At 44.5% G+C, this 16,773-nt stretch overlaps 2 protein-coding genes across 2 annotated transcripts in view; one reads left to right on the top strand and one right to left on the bottom strand.

Moving 5' to 3' along the window:
- Positions 1-15,749, bottom strand: part of Gbb (glass bottom boat) — a 30,985-nt gene extending 15,236 nt beyond the window's left edge. The window contains exon 1 of the mRNA XM_076389228.1: positions 15,299-15,749. Coding sequence (XP_076245343.1) covers positions 15,299-15,749 — 451 coding nt within the window. The remainder of the gene's footprint in view (positions 1-15,298) is intronic.
- Positions 1-16,773, top strand: part of LOC143185907 (protein phosphatase 1L) — a 66,037-nt gene that overhangs the window by 19,998 nt on the left and 29,266 nt on the right. Inside the window, exon 3 of the mRNA XM_076389226.1 lies at positions 8,262-8,333. Within this exon, the coding sequence (XP_076245341.1) occupies positions 8,262-8,333 (72 nt within the window). The remainder of the gene's footprint in view (positions 1-8,261; positions 8,334-16,773) is intronic.

Raw genomic sequence — 16,773 nt, forward strand, 5'->3', positions numbered from 1 at the left:
TGGTAAACGGTTCCCCCCCTCTCTCGAGTGCTCCGAGGGGGACTCGAGGCAATGCCTCTACCACTTTCATGAAGCTGACGCTGTTACCGACTCGGACGGATTTTAAAAGGGAAGCTTTTTTTATCGTGTCCGATGCTCTTAGGCGATAACGGGAGACTTTAATGCGGGGCCGATGGGACTTTAAGCGCTAATTGTAGAGAAGGAACGAATGAATTGCTCGACGTGATGTTTGTGGGAATGCGCTGTGTTCTGTGATAGCGACGCCCCTTTCGAATTGTAAGACAGTGGAATTATCGACGATTAACATACGTTTGTTTCTGAGATAGTGGAGCATTAATAGGTTTTTGGAAGAATGTATAATCTGAGGAAACACTGGTTTTCTTTTTGTTCTTCGAGAATTCGATTCAGTGCTAGTTCAATGTACAGTACAGAGCTGGTAAGATTGTATCTCGAAAAGATGTTGATCCTTATGATTACATGAGATAGAATCGCCTGATTTCACACATACCTTCAGATGTGGCGTATTATTGGCCAAACTATTAAGTGAATCGGCGTGTCTCATTGTATACACAAAATTACTACAACATCAAAATATGTGCCGAGTGTAACCTCACCAGCTCTGCAGAGTAGAGAGTACCTAATAGAAAATTGAGCTAAATTTACGAATGAAAAAGTAATTTAAAAAACTAGTAACCATGACGACGAGCTGATAATGAATTCAAGAACAGCACAGTAAATTTTTGACCAGGTACACAGCCAAACCATACATTCACACATAGCTACTTTCACTTTCTGAATCACCCTGACTCGCCCAGCGATTCGAGGAACCTCTCAAAAGCTGATCCCCTGCCAGAATAGGGTTAACGCAGTCGTTCACGCCGCAAATCAATTTCCTGTTCGAGACAATGAGGCTCGTTCCCAATTGTATCTTAATCCTCTGACTGATCCACCGTCAGGGAGGTCAGCGCAGAGCGCGCAGGTCGTCGATGGACAGGCAGCCATGGCCGACACCGATAACCGTGCATCCTCGTTCCGGCACGAGATCGATAAGGGAATCGTTACCCTCGTAAATGAGAGGCCCCGAGAACGAGCCGTGGACAATTCGCAGCGTGAAATCGTCCTTTTTTCTGCCGCCAAAGCGAGCGCCTGCCTCGTGAGAGCGCAAAAGGGAAGCAGCAGTAGGTGTACCCTTCCTCCACGGTGGACCCGTGGGCCCTTAAGTAATGCCTAATGTTTCTCCCGAGGAGGGCCCCGGGCCGCGGTAGGTGGGGGACTAGGATGAGGAGTAAAGCGAACGAAAGCCGAAAAGGTGGTGTACGGGAGGGACGAGGGCATAAAAATTTGTTTTGTTTTTCTCTCGAACGGTCGCATTCCAACGGCACCTGATTGCCGCGAGCCGAGCTGGACCCCTCCGCTCTCGGGGTGGTCCCGAATAGCTTGGGACCATCCTGGACCGCTCCACGACCGACTGGACTTTTGTTTTTTACCCCACCTTTCGGCCTTCCTTCTATTTCTCTCTACGTCCTCGGGGCCCTCCCCCTCTCCCCTACGCCTACAAGCTCTCCTCCCGCGACGGGTACCCTGCACGCGAGAGCCCGCAACAGGGAAGAGAGACGGAGGCATGAGGACCCATCGGGGAGGGAACCTCTCTCTTTTCTCTCTCGTAGAACGCGCCGCTCCGTTCTTCTTGCGATATTTTCCTGGAAATGTCCGTGAGCCGACGGGAGATCCGCCGTTTCGCGGCCCGATCGACCAAGATCACTGTCGATTCCCTGTTCTCTCTTCGACGACTTTAGACCGTCACTCTGAGCCGACGGGATTATTGGTTCGAGGTAAAACACCGACCAGATGCTCCTTTTGGATGATTCGACCACCATCCACCGTGGGAATTGCTGCGTGGTTCCTTTAACGCGTTCGCTGCCGTGGGGGTCGACGGTGACCACCACTTTTGACGACGAGCTTCCCCCATTGTCTCGTTTACAATATTCTCTTGGCGATTAACTCTTAACTGATGTAGTGGAGACGCACCGTTTTTACTAGTTTAACGTTTAATGCTTGATACGAAACATATTCGTGAATAGCTCGTAGAGAGGGGTAAATGGAATTCACGATTTGAGTTTTTTGTACAGGATTGTAAATCAATTTTTCTAGTGGATTAGTTGAAGGGTGAGACTCTTCAATTTTTAAGTTTTTTGCAACGGTGGTAGATATATTAGTGGAAAAATAAAAATAGTAGATAGTTGCAGCAATAGAATTCTCCTAGATAAGTTATTGACTAAACAAGAAACCAAAGAACACAGACTCGCAAACAGAAGACACTTTCCAATTTGTATCTACTCAAAGATCCCAAATCCCAATCGATAATCTAACGACAGCTTAACAAGACATCCCATCTCGGGATCAGGTCGCAATACATTAGAACTGGCCTGCATAACTGGACTTCCAAGAACGAGGATGCTCTCGGTTGTTCCTTAAGCAGATCTAGAAGCAGCATCTGTACAGTAGATCGAAAGAGCAAGAGTCATTGCTAACCATAATAGTATTGTTTGTACACTGTACCAACACACTAATCAGTCACAATCAACGAATACCAACTATCATACCTAGTATAATAGCTACTGATACAGTACCTGAGGATTAAATCTAATCCACTGCAAATAATACGCCTAAACTCGAAGCCACCCCAACCCTCTCATCTTAGCTCTTCCTCCAAACTCTCCACCACCAATCATCTCCCAAAATTCTCAGATTCCACGATCCATGGAATTCCTCAGTGGCCACTGGCACAGCATCCACCGCGCCGCTTGCCATTCCATCTCGTTCCTCGGACCCAACGCAATCGTCCAGGCCAGGACGAAACGGTGAATAGGAGGCAAAGCTCAGCGATCGTCGCACACGTCAGGCCCAATCATTGATCGAGGTACGATCACGTAGGAACAGCGACGGCCGCGTTCGCCACTTTTATTCGGCGCAGAAAGAACGGGTGGACGGAGGGTAGAGAACTCGGGGTCCATCCATCTCGTTCTGGCATGCTACTCTTCTTCTTCTCCTTCGCCGGTTCTTCCCTTTCTCTTGTCTGGCCCGTGAAGGGAGCCGCCCTCAGGCGGAAGATAGATAGATAGGGAGAGAAGGAGGTCCTGGGAAGAAAGGAGCAAAAGGAGCAGTCAGGACGAGCCAGGGCACCCAAGTTGAGACATTTTTACCTGCCCGCGGCTTCACGTGGGAAGAGATATTGACTCGTCTTCTTCCCCGTTCGGGTATCCGGCACGATTTGGTGGAACAGAGGGGCCCCTGGCACGGGGGAAACTTTGTATAATATATAGGCCGTGCCGCGGGTCCCACACGTACGCGCGAGCACACGACCGCAAAATTCGTCCAGATACACGTACCCGAGGGGATCGGCCCCGGGCGGGCCATAAATCGGCCGATACTTTTTAGGGGACGTACGCGAACCCGCTGACAAATGGAAAGATCACTGCACGACTAATTATGCGAACAATTAATATTTCGGGGCCCTGCTGGATAACCGATGGATGAGCCTTCCTGGACACCTGTTGGCGGTTCGAGTTGTTAACAGGATCATTTATTGAGGAGACGTCCGCTGTCTGGTTGAAAGTGATTCAAGTAGAGTTGATGGATCTTGCTGTAGCGAGCACTATATGTAAGTTTGGTCGTTTGAGGAACACACATGACGAGTTATATCGAGTTCCTTGGCTCATACGTAGGTACGTTGAAAAATCGAAATTTTAATGTACAGGCCAAGTGATTAGCAATTTGCTTTATTCTTTTTCTTAGATGAGGTAAAGGGCAGTTTAAGTAGTTTTAGGAAGCTTAGGTTGAATTATAATTAAGAACTATTAAGAGACAAATTAATTTGGAGTTCAAATTAATGTGTGATAATTGTACAATGTGGTTTTTATAGAATTATGAAATTTTACTTAGTGTTCCTATATCAAAATCTCTGTTAATAAATTAGCGTTGACGCTACCGAATTAGCATTGAAGAATGGAAGTCTGGTTAAAAAAGGTCAAGAACGCGTAATGTCTAAAAATTAAGACAAAACATCTTTCCCCGAATAACTCTGAAGGACGTGGATTGAGAGATTCAGAGAAATACGTAATTTGATTATGCAGCTTATTGATGGTACTAAATATTCTTGTAATCCATCATAAACACACGTGATGTTTATGCAATACATTATAACATTCTACTTACTAAATCTTGTCTCACAAATATAGATGACTGTGTTTCGACTTTGGTAAATGCACTGTCACCTATGATAACTTTCTTGTGGTTTTAAAAAGATGCAATCGTTGGGTCCGAAATCAACTCACTTATTTGATTTTCCTCAAATTTCACTAAAGTTTAATATAGAAAGAATACTTAAATTTAGATTTGAATGTTATTAACCAATACAATTATAGCCAATACAAAAATTTCAGAATGCTAGACTTCATGATTTCATCAAACAGAATTTCTAAAAATTCCCTTTCATCCGGACCTCCCAAGAAGAATACCACTTCGGTGTTCAGTTCCAATCTAGTCCCAAATAATTTGTATCCACTCGTAAATATAAAATGAACGATGAAATGACTCCCACATTTTTCGACTTGACCCTCACCCTTATAACACAGTACAATGGAATTACTGCAATTCCACTGCAGGACTACGCAGAAAATTCTCAATTTCCCACTTCACTCATTTCTACGAGTTAACCATATATTTACATATTTTCCATACCAAATCTAAAAACTTGAACTAATAGAAGCTAAAACACTATTCCTCCAAAACACCACCCAAAGACTTTCATCTTCTTTCACCATCTCCTCATTATCACTTTCAATCATCGCTCCTAAACACTCCAATCGTCTCCTAATCTCCGCTCGTTCCATCAAATCTCCCTAATCGCGTCTGAAACCCATCGAAAAGGAATTCCTGAAGACAAACCAACCGCCTGCCCGTGCACCACAATTTCTCCCAGTTCACAACAAAGAGCCTCGGAGTCACCCATACCTCCCCAACCTTCATCCCCTCCCTCTTAATCCAATTAAGCTCGCGCTATCCCGGCTACCTTCAATAAAACCATCAAGAGTCCAGATGGCCGTAGCGATCAGATACGGCGGCCGAGGCACCGATTCAAATCGAGTTTCTTTCCTCCGCGGGACAATTATTCGCGGGATTCAGTCTCGGCTACCGTGCGCGCGCGGCAACAAACAATGCTGGAACGCGCGCGCAGCGAGGCCCGAGCGAAAGAGAAAGAGGGAACACGGGCGCAACGAGAGAGGGAAAGGGTCGACGGCGAAGGGGTGGGCGCAGGAGGGGGGGAGGTTCGAGCAATGGCAATCAATTAAGACTCGCCGGGCGTCGTATAACGTAATAACGCGATTTAATTTATGCCGGTTTTTATCGGACGCCCGGAGTTCCCAGTACTGGGTTGGGTACATATGTCGAATAAGTTATGGTTATGGGTATCAATTTATATGCATGCCGCATATCGCGTCGAAGAGCCTAGAACGTTTCTCACCGCGGAGCCACGGCATCAGACGTCCCGGAGATAAAGCAGGAGGGACAGATAAGCGTGAAAGAGAAAGAGGGACCCTGGCTACTTTTCCGAGAACTGTTCGACCCGCGCGCTTCTTCTGCCACCCTCGCGAACGACGCGAGGATCGCTGGACGATCCTTCTCTCGCGATCGAGTCCTCGGTACACCTCGTTCTTCAAGCATCGTGGGTCGGTTGTCAATCGAACCTGATCACTGTGCTGCGAATCTTGACGAGGACGGTAGGAACCTTTCCTGTTCACGATTTTTTGCTTTTCATTCAGATGATTGTGTTTCAAGGGTTTTCCGGGTGAGACTGGTATGTACGATTGGTGTCCTTTGAGAAGTCCCCTGGAATGTATTGCTTCTAATACTTTCCAAGGGACTTTTCATGGGACACGAATTGTACTTGGTTTTGGGTGGAAGTAGCTTATCTAGGAGAATAGGTTTTGTTAATCCCTGGCATACCAAGACAGAATCACACAAAGTGTAAATATGAGTTTCCAAAAATAGGAATTCGGAAAACTGAGGTAAAGAGACTTTGGTATATGAAGAGTTTGTAAATTTGTAAATTAAGAGTTGCAAATTGGACTTGTACTTCTTCTACGCAGTAAACTCTTATTGATACTAAATAAAAGTTGAAGTTGAAACATTTTCTGAATGAAGTTTAGATACCACCCCTTTCTACCCTCTGGATCCATTAACTCATTTGATGTACCTAAGTGCATATGCTCATTACTAATAGTCAGTTATAGCTTTCTAGATACAAAGTAACTTTGTAACTCCCCATGAGCTTGTATTCCAGACATTTTCAGGTCCCGAGTTCTTCTGGACTCGTACTTGGACTGCTTTGCTGTCCCCACTGACGAGGGAGTGATTCTTCTCATTCCTTTGAGCATTTTATCTGGATTTGGTGATTGATGAACCTGATGAGAGCTCTGGTTCTTTGGAAGTCCTTTTAGTGGTGCATTGGAATCTTGAATTCCCCTCTGCCTTGGTGTCTTCACCGCTGACAAGCTACCTCGTGAGTTCATGCTCTTTGGTAGTTGGACAGTCGACTTTCGAGAATGCGTTTATATCTAGGATATTTATTTCTCAGCGTGTTTCTTGGGATGCCTTCAAATTGAGAGGAAAGTGTTTTTTCAACTGTCTTGGCGACTGGCTATCTCCACCAGAGCTACCTTCTCGCTGTCTCCTAAATTGACACGAAATGAGACTTTGTTTTTCGATCATTTGGTATTTCAAAATTCAGCTACTTTTTCCTGGTAAATCGTCCTTTTACTGTGTTTCGATATTCTGAAATTCCAAGTCCTCCTCCTTCTTAAAACTACCTTGATATTCTTCCATCTTCTGTACCCAGTCACGCAAATACTCAGATACACAAATTTCCCAAGAAATTTGCTTCCCTTTCAATCCTTCATCCTCAGAAAAGTCGAGAATTTTCGTATGGACGCCACTCAGAAACCATCAGTTTCCCAGCCTTCCGCGTTCGCCTTACCGTCTTTATTCATACGACCTCGAACTCGAGCGAACGCTCGCATGTAAACTCGCGCGCATTTGCATCTCGATGTCCACCGCGAGTGCACGCGAGAAGGTCGCGTTGCGACGATGATCCACCAGCCGCGGGTGCTGATTAATTATCGGCCCCATCGTCTCCTTCATTCGCCACGATTTCGTCACTGACGCGTCTCGCGCGCCAGTTTATTCCGCGAATCCGAGGTTTATTTTAAAAGTGTTCCGCGAACGTGCTCAGCCTCTCGGAACCGCGGGCATAAATTTGCGCGAGCCAAGGAGCTCTCGAGGCGTATTGATTCGCGCGAACGTTTCGATTCGCATACTCGCGGATCGACGTGTTGGCTAACACCCTGTTTTCTCCAGAATTCTTGTTGGATCAGCTAGACAGGATTTTAGTACTTTCAATTTTAATTTACAATTATTTGTGAGCGATTATTTTATTGTTTTTAAGGTAGGTCCTTTTTTCTCTGGTGAAATGGTGTATATTAATTATGAATGATTATAACCATTAGTGATCGACGCTATCATTCGTGATACATAGTATCTGAAATGTTAATACGATTTAACAATATTTTTAAACAGAACAAAACATGAACTATTAAGGTAATTGTAATATAGCTTCTCCTGTTAGTAATAAATTATCGTTTGAAACTTTAATCGATTCGTGGTCGATAAAATTCCCTGGCGAGGTGTTTTTCTGACTATACACTTTCGAGATTTCTATCGAGTCAACATTAATAAAACCATCGACTTTGTCAGTCCCCGCGGAACGATAAATCGGCTGAATTCCTTCAGGCACATAAATTCAATTACAGAGCTGAATAAATAACGAAACTAATTGCGATAGGCTGACACGATACTCTCCATATTTCTTCGTTATTACGAACACCAGCGCTGGCCATTGATGTTTCAGTTATGAACGCGATTAACAGTTTCGGTGGATTATACTGCCAGGTAAAGCCTTATCGCAGCTGAGATCTCCTTCCGCCACGACAGGCGATGAAACATCGCCTTTTCTGAAACGTACATTTTGTACCTTTTTCTCCTGGCCGAGGGACCTACTGTCAAAATTAACACCGCGTGAAGTAACATCGATCTTTGCGCTGCGAAGGGAACTAAAATAAAATTCTACTCGAAACGAATTTAGAAAATGAACGAAGAACAGAGAGTCTTAAGAACTTTTAAATTAGTGTTAATTAATTTTATAGGGTTTCTGGTGCAGAGGATTCTTGAACCAGCAGACAGGATCTGAGGACCTTCGGGTACCAACTATCTTCAAGGTAAAAATTGGCTCTAATTCAGTACCAGTAGTTTAGTAAACCAGTAGTTGACTTTAAAAAACATATACTATTTTTAATACACACGTGCTTAATTGATTACAATAAACTGGATTATTCTTTGAGCAATTCTGGAAAGAGTAATCGGTTCCATACATTAACACTAATATTCCACTTCACACTTTTCTATCTTCAATATAGATAGAATACAGTCTTATAAGATTTTTCTCAAAATTTAAAAATCGACTAATATCTTTCCTAGAGTCAGAATTATTTCTAAGATTCTCCAGTTTACTAAACACAGAGAAAAATTATTTATTCAATTACTTAAAAAGGATATTAACAGTCAACTGCCCAATTGCTTATAATTACTATTCCACGAAATTTATTGCCACGACCCTGAGAAATAACACATTTCATAGTTTCCACATAAAGCAAATAGATCCTTATATCATCCAAGAGTATGAAACAATGCACAGTGGTGTCCCTTCGAAAGATACCAACAGCCAAAAGGGTTAATCGGCGACTTTCGTCGCTGAACGCAATTTCCCCGAGATTCGGGGCAAAGATTCAAAGAGAAGAAAGGCAAGGATCGCGTCTGAAGAAGGCTCGATTCCAAGAAACGCCTGTCCTTCGTTCATTCACTTCGTCAGAAATTACCATTCCCCGGTGTGTTCCATTCGCGTCACGACGTCCGAACGCGGAACAATTTACGATGCCACCGTGGCGTCTTTCGGGAAAAGAGCACACCTCCGAGAGGTAGGGAATCCCCCTTTACAAGGTTCGTTGAACCGAATGTGTCAGAGGCGAGATTTATCCCGTGTGAATAATTTGCTGCCGACACGGCGAACAGTGATACATTCTCGACGCTGTGCTGTTGAACTTAAACAGAGACCACCACGCGATGGCAACCTGGATTCAGGTGTACTCACGTTATGGGGGGCGACTACTTTAGAAACCTTACGTGGAGGTGAAATAGATGCTCTGATTTGGCTAAACTAAACTTTGAAAATTTTGTAATGACTGTGGAATTGGGACGACTTTTGATCAAATTTATGTAACTGTGTAGTGTTCCAATGATGTAGGTTCCATGGGTTATTGGTAAGTTTCTAGCAAGAGATACGTTTTTGAAATACGTGAGATATGTGGTCGTGATAAATTGTCTTCAGTAAAATCTCAATTCATTGAACTTCGAATATTTAGAACGCAGAATGTCTGTTATTTAGGGTTACGCATCTTGGGTGCTATGATAATAAGAGTACAGTAGATTAAGACTTAAACAGTGAAATTATAGTATATATAAGTAGTTTGCTGAAGAAAATAAAGCTAGCTACCAAAAAGATGCTTCAGATTTAGATTAGACCTAGTGGTACTTCAGATAATCGAGATTCTACTATACTTTGATCTTAGATCAAAGACGTACCTACATAATCTGTAGAGAATTGAACAACAAACTTATAACAAGGGGATATATGTTGCCCTCCTGTCTCATTCATACGAGGCTAACAGAGAGGGAATTACACAAACCTAATATCTATTAAAATTACTTTAATTAACCAAATTAAAGACTGGAATATTCTAAATATTACAGAGAAAGTCTCTCCAAATCCTAAATTCACAGAGAAAAGCATAAAACTCAACCCAAAATAGTCAAAAGCCTCTTCCAAAAGGATCAAACGAAGCCTCATGAAAAGCGCCATGCACCTGACCCACCGTCCCCAGATCCGACAGTGTCACTGTCCAAAGGGTGTCACTATGCCTCTTCAAACGCTCAGGAAAGTGTGACGATTAAATCGCGCCTGAACCAGGATATCCCTGGTTTCAAAAGCTGAACCAGAAACGTGGCAATTTCACGCGTTAGCCTCGATTGACTCGGATCGTTTTCGTGATCGCGAGCGTCCGCTGTATCCAGGCCCGCGGCGCTTCTCCCCGCGATTTCACACATCGGAGGAACGTGTGCCTTGTCCCCCGTGTCCTTGTAATTTATCTTCCTCGAACTTTCTAGAAGAATTCGTCCGCCTGCGCTCGTGAGACCGTGTGCCCGCGTAAACGCGGCCAATCAGCCGCCGTGAAAAGGATTCCCCGAGTGAATAGAAAGTTCTAGCGGGCGGCGGTAGCGGCATTTGCATAAGTCGACGGCAACGAAAGTGGAAGGCCACTGGTCCCGGCCGATTTTCGACAGAGCATCCGCCGCCGATCTCGATCACTCGAACGGTCCGCGTGACATAACCGAAGAGTTATGCTCCGAGGGTCCCAGACCGAGGAATTCACGATGGGCGGTCCGCATGAACGGTTGCCAGGACCTTGCGGGAAACGTCCAATAGAAAGTTTCCCCGCTCGCCTCTGGGCTAATCCTCGAGACGTGGAAATCGAGATCGTTGCGCCCCAGCCAGGATTTTTCCAATGGGAGAACCGTGTCTTTCTTGCAATGTTGGAGTTTGATTCGAGGGTGGAAGGAAGGATGAGGGTGAATATTGGGATTTGTGGCTGGGTGTTTTGTGTGGTTAGGGATTTTAATTGGATGGGGATAGTGTACTGTGCAGAGTTGGTGAGGTTGCAGCTGAGACACATGTTGACATAGTAATTTTCCGTGTGTAGGGGATACGTCGGTTCAATTAGTTGTTATGATCACTGTGGTCGATAATATGCTATGTCTCCAAGTGCATGTGAAATGAGGTGGTTCTATGTACAGTAATCATATAGATTTGCATTTTTTCTAGATGCAAGATGCAGTCTTACCAACTCTGTATAGTATATGGGTGGCGATTTTGTTTGCAAGATGAAGGACAGTGATTAGGTGATTACCTTGTCATGCATGTAGGCTTTTTATAGGTGATAGTCCTATGAATTACTTGATTATGTGTAGTAATGACTAGACTACTAATGGTCTAGAGTAATATTAAAAAATATGCAAAATATGAAAATTGAAGTGCAAATTATAGTATTCGAAAGATGAAGCAGATTTTTATTTTGATTTCATTTCTGTAATTGTATTTATGAATATGTGAAATTGTATGAAAATCTGATGTCTAGTAATGACCCATTAATGCCATGGAATTCGTTCTTATTGCAGACTATATTCTATTTCACTATAATTTTCCTTTCACAAGTAAAGAAAAATTAAGTGATGAAAGATTAAGAATATTTGAATTTGAATTTGAAGTTGAATTTGAATTTGAATTTAAATTTGAATTTGAAAAGTGGGATTCCAGATTTTCATGATTCTCATCGAATTAATGGTAACTCAAAGCTGTATAAGACGAGCTTTCTTAAAGTGTATTCGTGTTCCAAGAAACTGACTTCGTTTCTGTGGTATTATATAGTGATTTAACGTGATGTCATGATTTCGTAGAAATCGACAGGTCCAGAAATTTGATCGTGTTCGACCGTCGATGAATATGCATGCGGAAGCACGGATTTACGAGAAACTGGTTCGCGTTTCAGAACGCGAACTGTGATTCGACGTATGCAAATCCGCCCCCTTGTTTTTCCTTTTTTCCGCGATTTGCCGAACAAGCTGCATTCTAAACCGAATATGTTTTTTTAACTAATTTTGGAATGCGATAAACAGCCAATAAAAGAAGCATAAATTTGCCGAGTTAAGTATTTATTGCATCGCTGTTTGGAGTATTAAAAAACCTACACAGTGCAGTTGTCTCGCGATGTAAGCTCAAGGAAGACTCAGAATCAACTGTGAGCTTATAAAGCCTGACTAACACTATTCTTCTAATAGAATTAAGCATCAATTTATCTAGATTTATGTTAAGACAAATTCCTATAAATTTTGCACAAGAATATCATTGACGAAACTCAGTTGTACTGATTTTGAATATTTTCTTTACTCTCAATGACGATAGTGTAGTAGAGGAACGAAAGTGTCCTTTGACAGTGATCAAGATATCCAACGGGATTCCTTTCAGCATTAGAACGTGAAACGCGGATCAATTTACTATTCCCTGTCGGATATCGTGGTGTAAGAGCTCGCAGAACAGCCACGGAAATCAATGTGCTACTTTTAAACTAGTAGAATCTAGTCCTAATACCAAAGCCTCACAGGCTATCGATATTAATCGATACAATTACCCGCAGATGTTCCTTATAACAATATTCCATATTCCAAAGTGTCGAATTCTTACACACTCTCCTTTTGTACAAAAATTATTTTGAAAATTTGTCAAAATTAAAATCGTTAATTTAATCAAATCAGAACGTTTGAATTCAAATATATAATAAACTGAGACTTCTCATGATTCTCATTTAAAAATAATTAACCACACTGAATGTCACTACTTAAATCACAAACAGTGTTTAAAATATAAAAAACTACTCCAAAAAAGAAACGCACAATTGAATTCTCCCAAACTAGGAACTTAACTCTCCACTCAAAGAAGATTAACAACCCATACAAAATCACCAAAGTACATAGTCGAAGTAGAGATATAAAACGTGATAATCCTATCATTCCATTCGCAACAACAGGGCCCGATCCGCGGAGGGCACAGACCATAAAGAAACACTTTCCCAACGTGGACAGCAACGTGAAAGAATTTGAAGAAGCCATCGAAACATTTAGACAATCGCTACTACGTCGTCCGACCGGATGATATTCGAGATCTCGCGGAGAGAGGATCTGCCAAAGTCACCGAAGAAACGCTAGACGCGGCATTCCGTGCCGCAGAATGCTCACACCCACGAGAACTGCTTCTAAACCGGTAGAATCCAGTTGGTGAAGCGATTTATAATCCCGAAGTAAACTCATACGGGAGTAGCGCATTAAATTATATCGATCGCTCTGAAAACATTTTCAAAGCGGTCGGTGAATTCAAATCCGCCGGTTAAGAAACCAGTTTCAGCTCCAATTCCGTTCTCAACGCGACGGCCGACGGTTTTTTTCAACGGGACGCCGCTGTCGTTGCTTAGCTTTTCGATGGAGATTGTTTCGGGCCGTTCGACTGAATTTCACGCTGTGACGCAACCGATTTGCTATTTGAATCCGCGCCGACGCGGGAAAAGCTGCGCGGACTTTGAAAACGGAATCGTCGGGAACGAGGCTGGACTGATTAACGCGAAGGAGGTACGACGAAATGGCATATAGATCGAGTGAATCTTCTTGGAATTGAAATGATACCCATTCCATGTATGATGTAGTTGAGGTTTATAGCAAACGCTCGTCGTTACTTACTGGCTGAAAATTTCATTTCTTGAGTATTCTCATGATGTTAGAAGAGTAATATTTGTGTAGATTTGGGGGGGAAGTACTTTTGTAGAATAATGGTTAGAGACCCCCTTTGCTATTTGTGAAATGATAAGTATAGCTGTTATATAATTCTACAGATATAATTAATTGAACTTGTGATCCTTTGTGATACACTGTGTTACAGGTGTTTTTTAGAGGTGCCTACATTTTAGCTATGACAATATTAACTAAAGAAGGTTCGAACCCCTGATCTTTAGCACAGTAACTTCTAGCCAGGTAGCCTTCTAGGTATACCTTTCAACTCTAGTCACACCTTTAATACCTAAGTCTCTGTTTTTATAGTATAAAGTATTCTCTTGATCGCTAATCTTCTATGACAAGATAAAGACTCTATCAGTAGATGAATTGATCTCAAAAACTCACCTTCTTCAATGAGTGATCATAACACATTGTAACTTTAGGTACAGTAAGTAAATACTGTGTCACTCAAATAAGTATAACTAGCATTCTATAGTAAAAGAATCTCTGGATTACGATTCTGCAAAACTGTATCAAACTCAAAGTAAATTTCTTCACAAGATTTACAATCTTTTAATATTCCTTTGTGTTCACTAGGTTCTATAGCCAAACGTGTTCAAACCCCAAATTCTGATCATCAAACTATACTATAGAACACAGTAGAATACTCTAATCAATTCTGAGAACAGACTATATTGTCGGTGCAGTAGGAGCCATAGGAACCTGCACTAGGAACCTAAAATCATCAATGAAAATAGGAACCACGTATCTCAGCATGAAATCAGAGTCGCAGCAGTCCGCGCGGCGCGCGAGCTAGACGCATGCCAGCAAGAAAACGTTCGCGGAACCAGTTAACCTCCGGCTTAACAGAATTCATCGAACGATCCTGAGCGATCCGACGGTGCTGGCTGGATGCTGTGCACGAGACATCACAAGGGACATCTAACAACGTCTTTCCTATCGATAAAAGCTAGCCACACTGACATTCTTCTCGCGAAGAATTCGTATTACAGTTAGAAGTGAATGAGTCGTGACCTGGAGAGTACCACAAGATGAGGGGAACATTATTCTATTTTATTACACAAGATGTTTACACATGGTATGCTATTACTCATTCACTGTTTCTTAGGTTTCATATTCTAGTCAGTGGAATCAGGTTCAAACTCAACTCTTCTAAACTGTATCTTTCCCACTACCACTTTTCAAAGGTATAGTCACATATCCCACTAACCCCGATAACAATCCCTTCACGACGTCCTATTTGCTTACGATTTCCCTCGCACTAAGAATGTCACTGTACAGCTATCTAAAGTCCCAAGTATAGTACCTCTCAGAAATATAGTGACTTCGTAAAAACAGCAGGGATTCACGTTCCTCACGCCTCTGACAGTGAGCGTTTTAATACTAGTTCTTTGGAACTCTAGAATAACGCTGTCCAAATGAAAGCTTAGTAGCCTTGTGGAGGGTAAGAAAGTAAATCTAGCCACATAAAATACAACCCTGAACCAAGTAGCAAAGAACACATTTGGCGACTTGCAGCCACAAGGGTATTACACAGCACGCCACTTCAGGTCTCACCTAAGTCACTATATTTCCAAGAGGCACTACATCAATTTACCGCGCATAGGCAAGGATCGTAGCAAGGATGAACCTGCAGCGGCAAGAGGTGCCTCGAACCTAAACCGACACGTCAGAAGCTAGTCAACGAACGCCGCCAGGAACACAGAGAGGTCCACAGGGAATAATGACTTACTGTGCGCGGTAAAGGTCATGATGACGTCGCTCTGGTCGATGGCCCTGAGATCCTGACCGGTGAGGTCGAACTCGCCGGCCCTCCGTTGCTCGCCGATCGGCTTCTCGTCCTCGTCCTCGCCGAGAGCGTTCTTGTATATGTCCAGGAGGAACTTGGGCGCCGACCTCTTCACCTGCGGCGGCCTGCCAGCCGTGCTCCTCGGCCGGTCAGGCAGCCCAAGAAGGTTCAGTATCTCGTGCTCGACCTCCCTTTTCTCCCGTTGGCTGACCACCCTGTGGACGATCGTCTGGTCGAAGCCGTTGTCGACGTAGAGGCCGCTCATCCTCTCCGCGGCGGCGGTGCTCGTCAACCCGGCGAGGATCGTCCCGAGGATCAGCAGGGGCGCGAGACGGCGCGGCGACATCTCGCCGCGTCTTTCCGCTCGAGATCGACACGGGCCGGAAGCCACCATTCTACCTCCCGCCGCTTCCACCACCACCTCCACCAGCACCACCTTCCCCTACGCCACCGCCTCCTCCTCCTCCTACGTCGGCGCTCGCACGACGACGACGTCGTCGTCGTTCCTATCGAACCACCAACGTGGACGCCGAGCGGGACCGCCGACTCGGCGATCGAGCCGCGATCCAGCCGATGGATCGGCCGATCCTACGATCTGGATGAACGCCAGATGCGGTAACACTCTCTAGACAACTTCGACAAATATGAACACACCACCGAGGTCTCTTGATCCTCCTCTTCTCACACTGCCACTTCAACAAGTTTACTTTTCCCAGACACTGAAGAGTCCCGACGGTGGATCCCTGAACACCTAGCCCCGCGAGGATTTTCAGGCTCTTCTCAGGTTCTTAGTTTCTCGTGCTAGCACAGGCTCTACTTCTCGAATCACGTTCACTAACTATGACGATCGGACGCGTTGTCAGGTTGCTTTTCAGGTAGATCACGGAACGCAGAGGCACACCGCGCGCACTTCCGTCGAGGAGGAGCGATTTAAAGGATGCACGCCGCGCATGTTCGCCAACCGCGCTCGGCTGACTCTCGAGACCGTCTCGGTGACCACCGGTGACCACTGCCGCCGACTCCCGCGATGCCAGTGCCAGTCTGTTTGTCTGGCCCGTGCCGTGCACCTCCTCGTCGTCGCTGCTCCTCCGCGAGGCCTCACCACCGCCTCCCAGGGCCGTACCGCTCCTCCGACAGAGCCACGCCTCGCCTTGCCTTCCTCTGCCTTCCTTTGCCTTTGCCTCTCTGACTCCCGTCGCCTCGTTTCGCCTCGCTTCGCTTCGCCTTGCCGCGCTAGCCAGCGACCGACCGCGTCTCCTCGCCTCGCCTCGCCGATGCCTCGCTTCTTCGCCTCGCCTCGCATCGCTTTACCTTGCCACGCCGGTAGCCACGCGTACATACTGATCCTCTCTTCTTTTAAGGACCGTCCCTTAGGACGTCGATTCAGTCAACCCTCTTTTCCCTTTTGGACAAAGCGG

Source organism: Calliopsis andreniformis, chromosome 12 (genome assembly GCF_051401765.1).
Source record: "Calliopsis andreniformis isolate RMS-2024a chromosome 12, iyCalAndr_principal, whole genome shotgun sequence".
NCBI classification, from domain to species: Eukaryota; Metazoa; Arthropoda; class Insecta; order Hymenoptera; family Andrenidae; genus Calliopsis; species Calliopsis andreniformis.